Source organism: Sarcophilus harrisii, chromosome 1 (genome assembly GCF_902635505.1).
Source record: "Sarcophilus harrisii chromosome 1, mSarHar1.11, whole genome shotgun sequence".
In the NCBI taxonomy this organism is placed as follows: domain Eukaryota; kingdom Metazoa; phylum Chordata; class Mammalia; order Dasyuromorphia; family Dasyuridae; genus Sarcophilus; species Sarcophilus harrisii.
In genome coordinates this window covers 465,220,765-465,238,726 of record NC_045426.1, presented here as the reverse complement: position 1 = coordinate 465,238,726, position 17,962 = coordinate 465,220,765, and the positions used below count along the sequence as shown (strand labels likewise).

Here is a 17,962-nt window from a genome sequence, read left to right as displayed (position 1 = left end):
TTAGTAGTAAATTCTCAAAATTGGATTACAGATTTGTTGATTAAGTAAGTTGCACATAAATTGCACTGATAATATTTAAGTAAAATTATTTTTAAAGGGTCTGATAATTTTAAAAAGCAGAACAAGTCATAAATGAGCTCCCTACCCCCAAAAAAAGCATTAGAATCAGCCAGCTTTACAGGTGAATTCTATCAAACATTTAAAGACCAACTAATTCCTATATTAAATAAATTATTTGGAATAATAGGCAAAGGAAAGATCCTGACAAACTCCTTTTATGAAACAGATATAAACTAAGAAGAGTAAAAACAAAAAAGAATATTATAGATCAGTTTTCACTAATGACTATGGAAAGAAAAATTCTAAAGTACTACCTAAAAGACTGCAACAACATATTACAAGATTATTTGTAATCTATGCAAGTGGGATCTACGTCAGGAATGCAGGAATGGTTTAACATAAGGAAAACTATTAACAATTGATTGAATCAATTTTACATGAAGAAAATGATATAACAATAGATGCAGAAAAAAGCTTTTGATAAAGTACAACACTCATTTCTATTTGAAAAATATAAAAGAAATATAAAAGGATTGTGTAGATGTATAAAGGTTTTTTTTTTTTTTTTTTCCCTTTGTATTGATAAAAAGCATTTTTATCTAAAACCATCCCTACGCATTACTTGTAACAGGGTTTAACTAGAAGCCTTCCTAGTAAGATCAGGTATGAAACAAAGATATCACCAATATCATTCAATGTTGTATTGGAAATCATAGCAATAAGAAAAATAAATAGAAGGAATCAAAATAGGTAATAAGATAATAAAACTATCTTTTTGCAGACAATGATACACAAGCATTCCTATATATCATAAAACAAAACTCACTAAGAAGAGATTATAAGAGATATCTCATTTAAAATAAATTTATATAGTATAAAATATCTGGAAGTACATTTGCCAAAAGAAATCCAGAAATTATATCAGATTTAAATAATTAGAGAAATATAAAATATTGATGAATAGATAAGACCAATGTAGTAAAAATGAAGAACAAATAATCAAGCATAGCAAAATAATTAATTTTTTAAAAAATATAAAGAAAGGAAATTTATCAATATTAGATCTTAAACTACATAATAAGGCAGTGATTATCAAAACTATGTGGTGGTGGTCGGAAAATAGAAAAGTAGCTCATAATTTTTAAAAAGAGTCTTATCAGAAACAGAAAATGTTATATAATAAACTGAAATTCTCTGAAGTTTCAAAATTGAAGAACCAAATGTATATGGCATTACTAGCAGAATTATCTAAGAAAACTCTAGATTTGGAACTGGAAGAGCAGGGTCTCATTTAAAGCTGTGCTGAAAATAAAAATATTGTCCCAGAAAAGGTATCCAGGGAACAAATAACTATATGAGACTTCTGGAACTCAAAATGTGCCAGCTAAATGGATATTGAGAATGGATAACTGGGATACAAAAATTTGACATTAAGCAATATTGGCAAAAACCAATATATTACTTTGATCTTTTGTTTCCAGATTATTTATGTTTATTTTCTTGGTTACCTTGGTGACAATCAAAAATCCCAACAGAGGCCTCCCTTCCTTCTCATAATGGAACTAGTCCATTATGAGACCTCTAAGTAATATGATCTTGATGTGACTTAATGAAATTATAAGAATTATGGGGAAAATGTTATTACATCGTTTGAGCCTAATCCCTGGGTGCCTGGGAAAGTGAATCATCTCTATATGTTGTTTAGAGGATTAAAACTAGGGTTGCTGACCAGAAACTCATATTCAAAGACTTCTTCAAAGAGTTTTCTCTAAGGGGTCTGACTATTTCCACAGTTGCCAACCTTGTCTGTGTGCACTCCTGGATCATCTGAAGAAACCGCTGTTCCTGAATGGACTGCAAAGCCCAACAGAGACTTTCTAGTCTCTTTCTAGTCTTTCTAGTATGGACCCAAAAGCAGCTGACATCCAAATGAGATCACTGTCCCCAATATTCTAGACAAGGGCCCAGTATAATGTCCTAATTTCTTTTTCTCCCTCTACATTCTTCACCCTCCAATCCCCTCACCCTTTTCTGTTTGCAAGGAAATAGCAGTTAAAAATGATACTTGGGACATAACTTCCCCCAATAGGTCCACTCAAGGAACTTCCTCTCCTGGCATCTTGGCTTATAACTACCTCTCTTTTATTGGCCATAAGAAGAGTTCTTTCAGATCCTTTCTCTTTCACCAAAAGAGGGAAATGTTAAAATATTAAGAGACACCCCGTTTTCCAAATCTGAGGCCCAGTAAGCAAGCTGTGCCCTAAGCTTGGCATTAACAACAAACCCCTGAATTCACACTCTGACAATAAAATTTTTGTATTGCTTTGATCCCTATTTTCCAGGGGATCTGAGGGAAGCTGGTACCATAGCTGACATGCTGCAGCAGAAAGTGATTAATCACATCTCTTAACATGCTAAGTGAACCAAACTAGGTGCATCACTCCTGTGCCCATCATGCTAACTCTGGTTATGTATCCCACTGAACAATCCCAAAGTTCAAATCCCTAAAGATTTGAGACAATCACAGAGATCAACAATTCCAACTTACAGACTTGTTCCCATATTATTGTTCCTAAAATGCCTGCACACAAGAACTGTTTGTGAGAACTGTTTACTTAAGAGTTAAGAATGATTGTATTATGAAGTGATTCAAGGTAATTCCAATAGACTTGTGATGGAAAGTGCCACCTGCATCCAGAGAGAGAACTATGGAGACTGAATGTGGATCAAAGTATAGTATTTTTATCTTTGTTGTTATTATTTTTTCACCTTTTGATCTGATTTTTCTTCTGCAGCATGAAGAATATGGAAATGTTTAGAAGAATTGCACAAGATTAACCCATATTGGATTGCTAACTTTCTATGGGATGGGATGGGGAAGGAGAAAAATTTGAAACACAAGTTTTGCAAAGGTAAATGATGAAAACTATCTTTGCATGTATTTGGGAAAAAAAAAAAAAGATCGACTGTGTTGAAGTTTGGGTGCTTAAAAACCTTCCTTTTCAGGAGGACTTCCTTTGCAAGCCTTTTTCCTTATGCTGAAATTTAACTTATTTGATTTCTAACTCTCTTGGAGGACAACCATTCATAGAAGGAGCTAAACAAACTGTCAGGTAGGAAAACAAAACAAAACAAACAAAAACGCAAGAAAATAATCTCCTGAAAACCTGGAAAGAATAAACAAGGAGAAGAGAATGATCTGCAGTGTCAGAGGCTATAGACAAGTCAATGACAATGCCTGAAAAAAAATTGGATTTCTCAATTAAGAAATCATTTGGAATCTCTTTGGTAAGTGTAGTTTCATTTGAAATGATGAGACTGGAATCCAAAATGAGTAGAAGTGAAAGAGAGAATAGTGGAGGAAGACATAAAAGGGTTGCCTAATTGAAATTACCTAACATTAATTTGTGGTAGACCCAGTCATTGAGGTTTCACGATTTTCTCTGAGCTCATTCATCCTTGGTATACTACTTCAAAGGAAGTTGTGTGGACTGGGATGTTTGGGCGGAAGGGTGGAGAGAGGGTGTTCAGTGACATGCTATGTGTGTTCCATCTTACTTGAGCTGTGCCCAAAATCCCAACAGAGGCCTGGCCCTAAAAAGATAACCTCTCTAGGTTCCAGTTTTCTCATCTATAAAATGATAGGCTAGATTAGAGGACCATTAGTATTGTTTTATCCTTGAAACCCTATGATCTTATGAAATATTGTTTGGCCATTACAGAGCACCTTGTGTGAAAGCATTACTTCATCTCATAGGAAATATTAAATTTCTATTAACTAGCTTAATGTTGATTTGAATTATTATTATTGTTTTTATTATTATCAGCTTCATCATTCTGTTAGTGAAACAGCATATTTGAAGCAAATTTAAATTCCTATATCAACTGTAAATTCTGGTATTCATTTTTTTTTGCCAATCTAAGAGCAAAATATGATATTTATCCCATTTCTGTCTGATACCATTTTGAATCTTGTCAATTATCAAGAGTTGTTATCCCTCTAAATGCTATGTTATCTGTAATAAATTTTGGACCATGTCCTAGATAAAAAACAAACAAACAATTGAACAGGACAGGTTCACAGACAGTATCCTGCAGCACTCCAAAAGAAACTCTCCTTCAGGCCAAGAAGTCATTATTGATACTCTAGGCTCTAACAGTATTGTTGAACAATATTATCATTCAGTTCACGATTTGCCATCTTACCTATGAAAGAATCATTGAAGACTGGCATAGAAAGGATTCACAATGCTATTTCTTTCCCATGTTAAAAAAAAAAATCATTTCTAAGTTCAGAGACAAGAAGATAGAAGTGTAAAGCAGGCAGAACAGAAATTTACTAGTCTGCTGGTCTCCTAATCTACTAGAAATCTATAGTAACTCTAGGTCTGGATTTGGGAATCAGGAGACCTGACAATTAATGACAACTTAGAAACTCACTAATGTGTTCATGAGAAACTCACTTAGTTTCTTCTCTGCTAAACTACACTTAAAACACTCATATTATCTAATTTAAAAGGTTATTAAGGCACTTTGCAAAGCTTAAAGTACTATGGAAAGTAGATAGAGAATGGTAAAACTAGATGAGCCTCAAAGTAAGTTATTATGGCCCATCCACGGAACATCAGCATCATACCCACAAAGAACTGTGAGGAAATGCCTTACATTAGCCTTCCCTTCGTTTTTAAGTATAGTCCCATAAGCTTCAAACCTTGCTGGAAGACCCCAAACTACATGACTACTATTAGCAGAGGGATATGGAGCTCTGTATCTCCCATGACAGTAATCTAGAAACACAGCTTTTAACTCTTTTTTATGTCATGGACCTCTAGTAGTGAGGTAAAGCTAAGGGATTCCATCTCAGAAGTTTTTAAATACAAAAAATATATAAGATTACAAAGAAAAAATAATTATATTGGAATGTAGCTGTCTGCAACTTAGAAAAAACATTCATGAACTCAAGGTTAAGAATCTTTGATTTAGGACAGAGGCATCCAAGGCATAGCCAGTAGGCTGCATACAGGTGGGCCCATAACAGCCCAGACCAGATTAAAATTAAAATTAAGCATCTATCAAAATAAATAAAAATGCAATTAAGCATAGAAAATGTATGATTTTCTAAACAAATACTCAACCCACAAAATCCTCACGTATAGTTTCATAGCCCCTGTTTGTATTTGAGTATGATACTACTGCTCAAGAGGCAGGAGAAGAAGGAAGACCTCTCAAGGTCTCTTGTAAGAATGTATAACACAGAAGACAATGGCACAGGATCACCCAGTATAGTGTGACCTCATCTGAGAAGGCATTATGCTCTGAGGGCAAAGCAGAATTGAATTAGCTCAGAAGAAATATGAGATGCACAAAGTTAGAGTATCCACTGCAAATGTTCATAGGAAGTATTTGAGTCCATCTAGTGGAAAAGCATTCTAAGCTTATATCGGTCTGATCAGCCATATTCAGATTCACTAACTTGATCCTAACACAGGGATGCCATTTTGGTCTTCTTTTAAAGTAAAAGACAACCAAGCAATTAACCAACAAGTTTGGTCGTAGTATTTGGAATATACTAGCTCCTCAACTTTTAGAATCTCTAATTTCCAGCAAAGTGCAATACAATTCTCCTCCCCCAACCACCAAGTGCTACAGCTCCAAATGACTTTGTATATAGTTTGTATTTATTTATCATTGTCATTTATCATTATCAAAATAGAATGTAAGCTCCTTCAAGTCAGAAGGACTTGTCTTTTTTTCCTTTTTTTTTTTCTTGTCTTTGCATTCCCCAGTGTCTAGAACATAAGTGCTTAGTAAATGCTTGTTAAATAAGTTATTCTTTGATAGGAAATGAAGAAAACAACAATAAATATTAGAAGGGTCCTTTAAGCAGGTGCTTTTCTAAATAGGGTATCCCATTTGAATCTCAAAACAACATTAGGGGGGTGCTATTATTTCCATTTTACCAAGGAGGTTGAGATAATCACATTAATAAATGTCTGAAAATTCATTTGAAACTAGATCTCCTGACCATAACTTAACTCTGGTTGTCAAGGGTATCTGTCTCCATGTACTGATACATGGCTAATAACTGGGAAGGAAATTTTCTGGAGAATGAGAAATGAACTTCACCATCTGGCTAGGACCAAGCCTCAGGCTCTAATCAGGCTTGAGAAGGAAGGTGTCTTTAGGGAGGCAGTGGAATATGGTGTAGTGATTACTCCAAACAACAGGAAAGAGAAGGGATAACAGAATAGAATTTGAAGCTTCCCAGTCCTCATTTCCTCCAGGACAGAAGAGTGAGGGAAGGGCCCCATTTCTTTTTCTTCGTTGAGGCCTGAAACATTTGACCTCTATTCTAAAAAAGCAGAAAAGAAGGGAGATATCTCAACAAGACACAAACCCTATTATGACTATGAAAACGAACATTACCTTCTCTAGTGTTTCAACCCCCATCCAATGTAAACATTTTAGTTGCACACATTCACATATTCATAAGAAAACAAAAAAGTTATTTTGTGCTCAAACTGGGAGAGTCCAATTTCTGCAATTTTAAAAGCTCAGTGTTTGTGCTTGAATAAATGCAGATCATTATCCTTGGCAACTAATAATGCCTTAGCATTCCCTAGTAAGTGAGAAAACAAATGTAGCAGCCTTAGGAAATCACCCAAAGAACAAAATGGTTATGGAAATAACATAAGGGGGAAAAAAAACTCTTTTTTGAAAGATTTTAGTAACAATCTTTCCCACTATCTTCAATATTACTTTATTATCCCTCTTGAAACTGTCACTTTTAAGCTTCCCAAAAAATTTTTTTGTCAATTTTAAAATTGTACCTATGAAGTGAGGGTTAAAAACCTACTATGTTCCAGGGACTGTGATTAAGCATCTTACAAATATTATCTCATTTGATCTTCAAGCTAATCCTTTAAGGTGGCTATTACATATTATTCCCATTTTAGAATTGAGGACACTGAGGCAGTTAAAGATTATCTCAATCTGTTTAGCTCCTATTATTATTAATTATTATTGTACAAGGTCACAGACCAAATTCCTGATTCCAAGCCTGATTCCAAGGCTAGAGCTCTTAGAATGCCAAAGATTTAAAAATATGGAGAAGGAATTGCTGGAAGAAAATGACACATTGGTTTGATCTCAATAAATTTTACTAGACTTCCAAATGCATCACAAAAACAAACTTGCAGGACAGCAGTTTTGTTAAGAGCATTTTGTTGTAAAAGGGAAAAACATAGTGAAAACACTTTGGTCTTATGTAAAACACCTTATTTTTAAATACAAGATTAGTGCCTATGCTACCCATAAAATTGACTAACCTGGAAAGAAGAGGATTTTTTTTTTTTTTTTTACTTTTAAAGGAAGTTTCTTTAAGATAGACATTTATAATGTTGGCAGTACTTGAGTCACATATAACCACAACAGTAGCCACTCACACAGTTTATTTTAAATTATACAAAGTTCCTAGCTTTGCCTAGCTGAGAAATATTTCTATAGAGCCCACTTAGCATTAGACACTGTGCTAAGCACTTTACAATTATTTTCCCATTTAAGCTTCTCAACAAGGTGGCAACATAAGTGCTCCATTTTACAGTTGAGGAGACTAAAGCAAAGAGCTTAAGTGACTTGTTCAGGTTCACACAGAAAGTTATACAGGGTCAGATCTTCCTGATTCCAAGCCCAATGTTCTATCCATTGGACTACCTCTCTGCCTCATCATTTCTAAGTGTCATCAATGTATTGTGTGATAAGTGTCATAGTGATAAGTCACAGGAAAAAAAATTCTATGTTTTAAAAAATAAGGCAATAGCTACTGAGAGTAACAAAGTATATCTGAGTCACAAGGCTTCAGGAACTTTTACATATGTCCTTGCTTAACCCCTAATCACTTGTGTAGCCATGAATAAATTTTATAGCCACTCTAATCTTCTGCAAATTTATGACAATATATCTTTTCCTATTCCATAGGTTATTATTAAATATAGTGCTACTAGTTATCCTTTGAGCTATTTGTCATCTCTTACTACTCTGAGACACTGGCAATCCATACTGTAATAATAACTTGTTAATACATACATACATATACATACAAACATACATACATACATATATATGCATACATATACATACATACATATATATAGGCATACATATACATACATATATACATACATACATATACATATATATATATATTTTCCCCCAAGGGGAAGGAAGAACATGCATTACAAAAGTAGTTCACAATAGTTCCCACAAAATAGTTAGTAAAAGTATGATTCCTATTTAAAAATCAATCCAATTTTATAGGTAAGAAAACTGAAGTCTGGGAGTTTAAACTCTTTCCTCATACTTAAGCATCTAAGAATATGGCACAGAAGCTAGGTCTTTTGATTCGAAGTCACAGGATCTAGGGATAGAAAGTACTTTAAAAACCATTCTGATTGAAGCGTTTACTTTACAAATGAGAAAACTAAGTTCCAGAGAAGTGAAAGAATTTTGTCCCAGAATCACACAGGCACTGAATTTTAATCCAGGTCTTCTTTCTTCAAATCCAGTGTTCTTTCCAGGATATCATGACTATCATTTTAAGTTCAAATGCAATCCATTTTCCGTTCAATTATTAAATTCCTCAGGAAATAATCATGACTATCATTTTAAGTTCAAATGCAATCCATTTTCCGTTCAATTATTAAATTCCTCAGGAAATAATTTTCCATTGATGCTAAACAATCAACACCTGAATGTAAATCTTGTCCCCTGCACTTAAAGCTGGGTGACATAAAAAAGTCCTATCGCTTCTTAGAGGCCCAAACTCATCTGTAACATGAACAAAATCTCTGCACAACTTTAAACTCTGGGCTGTGGTATCGAAAATACTTTTAGTAAATCAGAAAATACTATAAAGATGACGTGTATTGGTCATGAAACTCCAAAAGGAAATGCCACAGTAACTACCCTAAGTTCTTGCTGTGAAAATTAATAAAACTGAAATTAAATAAAATGAATAAATTTTTAAAATTAATTTAATTAATAAAATGTTTGTGCAATGTGGCAACATAGGCTAAAAACCATCTAACTGTATCACTAGGAGATCTAAGGAAACTACTCTAAACAGCAGAGGAAGACTATCGTGGATTCCTCCGGCACTCACCTCTCTATGAGGTGCACCGTCCTCATACAGAAAATGGGGTTAATAAAACTTGCACTATATTAACAGCGTCCTCAAATGATATCCAAGTAAAGGACTTTGTAATTCTCAAGTATTCATTAAAGTAGTTAATGATAAAATTAAACCGTCGATCCATCGACCTACCTGGATGCCCAATGCTTGTAATTATCTGTCGAGAAGAAAAGGTTCTATATTTTGGATAAATAATACAACTCCTCTCTGATTCTCATTCTATGAATAAACATGAGGGGAGAGGAACATTAATCAATAATAAATTGATTAATTTGATCAATAAATTGATTGGTGAATATGGTACATTAAGCAAGCGCTGTAAGTGTAAAGAGAGGAAAAGGTGATGGAATAGTAAGGTTTCCTTAATTAGATCATGATAAGATACACTCCCAAGGTCATTTTCTTCATTCCAGAAACTTTCTAATAGGTTAAAAAGTAAGAAAGAGATGAGATCGGGTCAACGTAACTCAATTGTTCCAAGGATCTATCAATAAGGTTTCAGAGGAGTCTAGAACTATTCAGCAGATGGTATTCTAACTTCGGCAGGAGAAGGTAGATAAGGCGATGCCCTTGCGATACCTCCCGGGCATAAGGCTTGGGAAATTAACTCCAATTTCAGAGCTTTTGCTTTAGACATTCGGCTAATGTTTATCCTAAGGTTATTCTGCTTTACTCAAGGCAAAACACACGCAAGCCATCTGGTGTTCTGGGCTAAGCTGTTAAAAAAAAAAAAAAAAAAAAAAAAAAAAAAAGGCAGGAGACGCTGCCCCCACGCTGGCCGCAGCCAGGTCACTCACCTGCACGTTGGGGAAGGCGGTTTTCAGAAGATAGAACATCTTGCGGTTGGACAGCACGTCCCCGCTGGTCATCTTCTCCTCGGCGCCTTCCCGGGTTTTCCCCTTGGCCTTCTCGTTGAGGGCATTGCTCTCGCGGACCCTCTTCACCTCCTCCCCGCCCCTGACGGCGGCCAGAACCGACACGGCCAGCAATTCGCGGAGGTCCACCGTGCCCCCGTCGGCCCGCGAGCCCGGCGCGTCGGGACCGCCTCCTCGGTCTCCCCCCAGGACGAAGAGGGCAAAGCGGCCGGCTAGGAAGCCGGAATAGAGGTGGTAGAGCACGCCGAGCCCCAGCAGGCAGAAGACGGCCACGCCAAGCGGAGAGAGGCGAATGCCCATGGGGGCCATGGCTGGACCCGGGGCCGCAGCCGGAACGGAGAGATTCCCGCCCGGGAGGCTCGGAACGCGGGGACCGTCAGCGGCGTTCCATGGCGCCCGCAGCGCTCCCCGACCCGCGCAGGCAGAGACCCCCGGGAGCCGGGGCCCGCCTGGGATTCCTGGGGTCCCCTCTCTCCTCCCCTCCCCCCGCCACCCTACCCCGAGCTCTCTCTTCGGCCGGGCACAATAAAGGCAGCTGCTTCCTTCCCTGACCCGCGCCGAGCAGCCTGCTAGGCGCGTCTGCAGCCGCTGCGGCCTCCGCGACGCGGGTCCGGTTCCCACCGCCCGCCGGGGTCTTTCCCTTCCCGCTAGCCAACGGCGGAGAGAGGTGAAAGGGGAGGAGTGGGTGTGTATCCGGGTTACGCGCGGGAGGGGCTGGCGCTCCGCCGGGGAAACGTGCCGGCCTCCGGTTTGGAGATGGGGGCGTGGCGGGCCTGCCCCAGTGTGCGAATTGCGCTCCGGCCCAGAGATTAGGGATCTGCGCTTCCCACTAGCAGCCGGTACTGGAGTGGAGAGTGACTCAGAGCCTGGCTTGCAGGGATATGCCGGAGCGTTGCTTAACCACGTCCCTCCCCCCACCCCTCCGTGACCTACATCGCCAGGTTGCCCAAATAACTAGAGCACGCGAAGGCCTCTGGGAAAAGGGTGTCATTGTAAATCAGGGTCGCCCAGTTTCCCTCGGCTGGAGGTCCTGTGAAGGTAAAAAAAAAAAAAAAAAAAGTCTTTCCAATTGCTCCCTCTGACAAAAAGATCCGGAGCAATTAGTTTTGTCATCGAATCTGACTCACTTTGTGAAGCTCATATATTAGCTTCTGGGATGGGTTAGACTAATAGGAAAGACAATCAATTATTTCGAATCCAGTAGAAACCTTTCAAAGGGACCAAATGAATAAATCTCCAGCTGCATTAGACTAGTCCTATTAACCTTAGGACCCATGCTCTAGTCACGATTAGACATAGAATGTAGGGACGTTTTTAAAATTCTGAATATTGCTAGAGCAGAGCCTGCAACATTTATCTTAACTCATTCTTAATGGATGAAAGGTACTGTTTATAGGTAAACTTCCCTTTGTTCTCTATTGGATTGTTACCTTCCTCAACTCTTTCATTATCAGATTATAAACAGTATCGGATTATAAACACTAAATTGTAAATACTTTGAGAGCAGGTCAAACTGGCTCCTTTCTTTGTATTCCTTAAAAGTAAATCAGTGCTTTCCTCATAGTTCAAAGCTCAAAAGACTCTGTGGTTTCATTGATTTGGGAGTCATCCCCAGTAAAATGCCTGCACATCCTGAGAAATTCATGTTTTGTCCCTTTATGCTATGTCCATTTAAATTCAGGGAAATTAAAAAGACTTGCCTGAAGTCACATAGGTAGCAAGCATTAGAGCTCAGTCAAGAAAAAGGTTTGGCACATGTACAGATTACATAAAAATGGTGTCATCCACATAAAAGCATCTGAGGTTCTACTTCTGGAAGACTGGAGGACTAGTGCATGCGTGGACAAGTTCTGTAACAGCCCATTTGGTTGGGAGAAATCTTTTCTATTGTATGAAGAACCAGAAAAAGTTAGTATCTTTAAATGGCATGACTCAGCAATTCAAAGTGCCTTTTCCTGAATTCTTGACTGAAGGTAAACTTTCATACACCATATGGTAAGGGGCGAGGGCCTAAGGATGATTTCATTTCCCTCCTCACTCCTTGGGCTAAATGATTTCCAGAATCAGACCTAGAACAATGGTAAAAGAGAAATCTTTGCCTTTCTTGGTTTATCTGGTTGAAAAGTTATTCTTTACTGATCAATTTACTTCATATTCATAAACCTAATTGTTTTTGACTACTTCTTAAAGACAAGTCATTTTCAAATTTTCAATAACAAATTCTTCAGTAATAACATTTGAATGTATAGGTCATGTGAAAATTCTAAATTGTGCCAGATGTTATCAGTTCACTGCATTATCTAAGGCAACAGCAAAGCAACATATATTTATTAAGTGAGTTATACGCCAAGTCATAGTAAACGAAAAGCATTTTAAATTTAAAATATTAAATTTCTTCAATATATTGTCTTTCACATAGTCTGCACTTAATGAATATTTACTGAATTGGATTCAAACACATTTTGGTCTTTCATCCAATTCTCCTTTAACACAAGCAAACCTTCTCTGAAGCTATTTTTAAAATCTTTGTCATTAATGAGCAGGACCAAGAGATCATTATATACTTCAACAACAATACTATATGATGACCAGTTCTGATGGACCTGGCCATCCTCAGCAACGAGATCAACCAAATCATTTCCAATGGAGCAGTAATGAACTGAACCAACTATGCCCAGAGAAAGAACTTTGGGAGATAACTAAAAACCATTACATTGAATTCCCAATCCCTATATTTATGCCCACCTGCATTTTTGATTTCCTTCACAAGCTAATTGTACAATATTTCAGAGTCTGATTCTTTTTATACAGCAAAATAATGTTTTGGTCATGTATACTTACTGTGTATCTAATTTATATTTTAATGTATTTAACATCTACTGGTCATCCTGCTATCTAGGGGAGGGGGTGGGTGGGTAAGAGGTGAAAAATTGGAACAAAAGGTTTGGCAATTGTTAACGCTGTAAAGTTATCCATGCATATAACCTGTAAATAAAAGGCTATTAAATAAAAAAAATAAAATAAAATAAAATCTTTGTCATTGTTCTGATGGCAGAGTGAGCTTTCTCACTCTGGACTTCAAGATTTGGAATTTTGGGAGCCCATGCTGAATTTTGAATTTGAACAAATGGAGAAACTAAACTAAGGTATAAATCTAATCACCTTCCCAGAGATAAGATCTGTCTGTCTCTCTCTCTCTCTAGTGTGTGTGTGTGTGTGTGTGTGTGCGCACACGTGCGCACGCTGGGGCAGAGGGGAAGAGGATCATATTCTCAAAGTGTTGGGAGGAAAATTTATATGTTTGTTATTGCCATATCTTTGAAGCAAACATCTGATGGTTAAGTAGAAAAAAGGTGTGAGGCACTGAACCTCATACAATTAAGACAAAACAATTGGAGGGGGGCTTGAGCTGATGGTAGAGAAGACTCCCCAAACCTCATAAAGTACTGGACAACTCTTAGAAAGTGGAGTCAAATATTATTAGACATATCAGACAGATTGGACATAAAAACTTTCGAAATTATTTAGAAAACAGGAAATAAAAGTGAAACCTAAACAATAAGCAGTCAACTACACAGGGCAATGAAAGGTGGGCTTGGACTAGCCAGCTCCTCTCTTCTTGAATTGTAGACATCTGCAAAATCTGCATACTATTATGGAGCTAATGATATACAAGAATTTGCTGATTTTCTTGATATCTAGTGTCTCTTGTAACAAGCCACAAAATAAATAGTGCTGATGGTGAAATACTAACAGAAATTAGATATGAGGGAGCAGTCCCATAGTGTTGACAACATCAGATCTTTGGAAATTACCACTGTCTTTCATGTCAACTTGTAGGGAGGAAGCTTTGCAACCAAGTATGACTGATTTTTAAGGAGTTCTAAATGAAAAGGTTATATAGTAAGGATGGTTACACAATTCAGGGAGCTATAAAGCAATGAAGACAATTTGAAATATGAAACATTCTATGCTACTGAGCCATCCTAAATTATATGTAGCATGAGATCAACAAAAAGCCTTGTTGAATAGTAATCATAAAGAAAAATATTGAACCATTAGTGTAAAGTCTGCCTGGGCTTTATAAAGGTAAACTGAACACTGTACCCCATCAATAATGAAAAAGAAGATAGAGTCACACTAGCTCCAGCACTGTAAGAAAGACTAATAAGGCAGCACAGATAAAACTAAAAACACATTTTACTAAAACAAAAACATTAAAGAATTAAGAGAATAATAGAGTGAAGATGACAAAGATTTTAAAAACCACTTCACAAAGGTTTGCATCTATTAAAGGAGAATTAAAAGAATGAAAGATCAAAATATGTTTGAATTGGATCCAACAAATATTCACAAAGTGCAGACTGTGTGAAATGCACTGTATCGAAAAAAATTTAGTATTTTTAATTTGAAAATTTTGCTTTACTATGTCCTGGCATATAGTAAGCACTTAATAAATGTATATTGTTTTGCTGTTGCCTTAGATAATGCATACAAGGAAACATCAGTGACCTAATACCATATGGCACAATTTGGAATTTTCATATGACCTATACATATAAATGTAATTACTGAAGAATTTGCTATACAGTAAACAAATTAATAGTTAAAATCTTAAAAACTACTTGTCTTAAGAAATCATCAAAACAATTAGATTTATGAATCTGAAGTAAATTGATTAATAAAGAATAATTTTTTTCCACCACATAACCAAGAAAGGCCAAAGACCTTATTTTATACTGGTCTACCTCTCACTGTGTCCAATTAGGTTTGTAATTTTGAAGAAAATTGATCAATAAAGAATGACTTTTCAACTAGATAACCAAGAAAAAAGGCAAAGACCTTATTTTATACTCTTCTACCAGGATCAGATATTTGGATAACCATGGGGAAGCCTGGTGAGAAAAGAGGAGGAAAAGTCTTTTTGCTTTCACATTGTGATCCCACGTTTTGAATAGGTGACAGAATCTCTTCTTCCTACCATTGCAAAATCCATTCCCCTCCTCTTCTGCCACAGATTCAAGGGAGAACACAGAATTCAAGCTCCTTGCTATTTCTGTCTAATGATGGCTAGATTTCAGCCTCTTGCAAAAGTAGATTCTGCTGCTTAAAATACTTGGAGCAGTTGAGAGTTACTACTACAATTCTTCCAATAAGAAGGAGGCCAACTTGACCTTACTATCTGTCCTACTACTGCCATGTCCTGAGGTCCTCTGACTCCTTTTCAGCTATGCCCTCCAAATAAATCTATGGGAAATGGCATCCGATCTGCCATTATACTCCTAGGCACTGTCATCAACCTTGTATCTGATATGCAAAAGTCTTGTGCAGCTTAAGCTTTAAGATTTTGGAACACCTATTATGTTTGTGTGTGTGTGTGTGTGTGTGTGTGTGTGTGTGTGTGTGTTTTGTCATCTAATTAGAATGACAACTTTTTGAGAGTAGGAATATCTCTGTTTTTATGTTTGTTATCCTTAGTGCTTAGCACAGTATTTAGCATGCTTATGGCATTTAATAAATGCTTTTTCATTCATTTGAATGTGATTTTTTAAAGTCATCTATCAATATTCAAAACTTATTTTCCTTCAAAAAAAAGTGTCAACATTTTTTCCTTGGATTCATTTGAACTGACTTCCTTTGTTTCTTTGGGGTTTTTTGTGTTTCTTTTTTTTTGTGGATGCAGTCCGTTCAAATATAAAGAATAAATAGAATTGCCATAAACTCATGAAATAAATAACAGAAATTAGTTTAGAAGCATGCCTGAGCAAAATTAATGGAACCATTCCTTGACAATAAGGCAAAAGTCATTGTTATTTGTAATCTCTGCGGGAATAAGCAAGAATGAAAACTATCAAAGGCTGAGGTGATTAGATTGAACAGATTTCTGGGTCCCTGAGGCATAGCAGTAACTAGAGTGAAGTAACTGGAACTTTGTCCCTGCATATCAACCTAGAGGTGGTATGTTTCTTTTCTGTGGCAGTTTTTTAGGCTACCGCCCTTTGCCTCCATTCCAGGTTAGAATATTTTTTTAATACTCAACTGGCCCTTCCAGTTTTTACCTCCGTATTTAGCCAATAATACCCCTTTCTGTGGGTCATTTACCTACCCATACCTATCACATCTTGCCTCCATCATCCTTTAGAGATCAGAGTAGTTGGATCACACACCCAAAGTAGCAGATTGTTTCCTACAATGCCCTACCAAGTTTGAGGAACCATACTATTCATTTCACAGGGAATTCATAGTTTTGCCTAGCATAGGATATTTAGACCTTTCCGAACCCCCGATGAACTTTTCCTCCTTATGATCATTGTGAATTTAAAATTACCTTATTTGATGTTGTAGTTATAATAATATAGCAGAATTCCAAAATGGAATTATTTAAACCAAGTGATTCTATGCCCATGTATAAAGCAATAACATACAGTTTATATTTTTTCACTTGAAACATATTATCACATATTCAATCCTATGTCTAGCAGTTAATGATCACAGTTTCTCATTGGATAAGACACCAAGGCCACTACAGTGACTTGTAAACCTACTCCTTTCCTTCTTCCTCAGAAAGCCAACTTAAACCCTCACCTAATTTCTGGTTCCTATCAGGAAACTTCCTCCACCTGAACATGGTACAGATAAGTAATTGAGAATTTTTCTACTACATCTGGGTTTGATTAGGAATCCCACTTCCCACATCTGGCATCAATTACCAAGCCCATTTTTTAGAGTTTAAAATGTCCCTGAGCTTCTCTGCTCAGACCTCTACTTTGAGAGCTCTTCCCACATAACCAGATTTTTGTATTACATGTCATCCATTGAGATGGGATGACAGATGGGTTTTTTTTGCTTCACATTCATGGGATCCAGCCTCTCTCTGTTATATTTGTTTGTTTGTGTGTGTGTGCACGTGTGCAAATACTTTATATTGTTTTGTCATCCTTGCTTAATATGCCACATCATAATAAAGTTCATTTTTGTAGTAATTTCCCAAGTACCAATTTCCTGTGAATCCTCAAATCCAGGTCTTTGTTTTAAACTTAGCTATCAGGTCAATAAAGCATCCAGCCAGGTTCTATCCCTGTCTTTTCCTCAGAAGCCTTTCCAATAATGGTAAACTAGATCCTCTGCCCATAAGGTAATCCTGGAATCTCTGCTTATACTCTCCCCCACAAAGTTGATAATAAAGGCACTTTAGAATTATGCTGGAGAAAGAAATAACTTTGACCCAGAGACCTCAGTGCTAGGTATATATACTCAGAGGAGATTAAAAAGTAGGGAAAAGGAGAGGAGGGCACAAATACCAACATACATATAATTTTTTTGTAATAATCAAGAACTGAAAACAAAGTAGAAACCTTTTTATTGGGGAATGGTTATGCAAATTGTAGCATATAGATGCAATGAAATATTTTTTGCTCTACAAAAAATCAAATAATCAAATATAGTCATTTGATGATGACTATAAAGAATACAAGGAGGTAAGAGAAGACATAAGGACTGAGGCAAAGGGAGCTCAGAAGAACCAACAAAACATAATTTGGGGGGCTTTTGGGTACATTCAAAAACAATATGTACAGTGGCTATAATGTAATAGATCAATAAACAATAAAACAATAACAAAAATAATCATAGAAACAATACTGATCCAGTTTGATGAAAATGTATTTCCTTTTCTTCTTTGTAGAAGAAAAGAACTATGGAAGTAGAAGAGATCATAGGAGCTGATTGAAATGCTGATTAGTTCAGCTGATTTTTTTTCTTTTTCTTCTTTGTTTCTTCCTTCCTTTTTTTTTTTTTTTTTTTTTTTTTTTTTTTTTTTTTTTTTAAATAAAACATG

The 17,962-nt window shown here is 36.6% G+C and overlaps 1 protein-coding gene across 1 annotated transcript in view; it reads right to left on the bottom strand.

Annotated features, from left to right (window-relative positions):
- IMPAD1 (inositol monophosphatase domain containing 1) overlaps nucleotides 1-10,952 on the bottom strand; it is a 62,183-nt gene extending 51,231 nt beyond the window's left edge. The window contains exon 1 of the mRNA XM_031946381.1: nucleotides 10,048-10,952. Within this exon, the coding sequence (XP_031802241.1) occupies nucleotides 10,048-10,434 (387 nt within the window). The 5' untranslated portion in view covers nucleotides 10,435-10,952. The remainder of the gene's footprint in view (nucleotides 1-10,047) is intronic.
- Nucleotides 10,953-17,962: the final 7,010 nt, after the last annotated feature.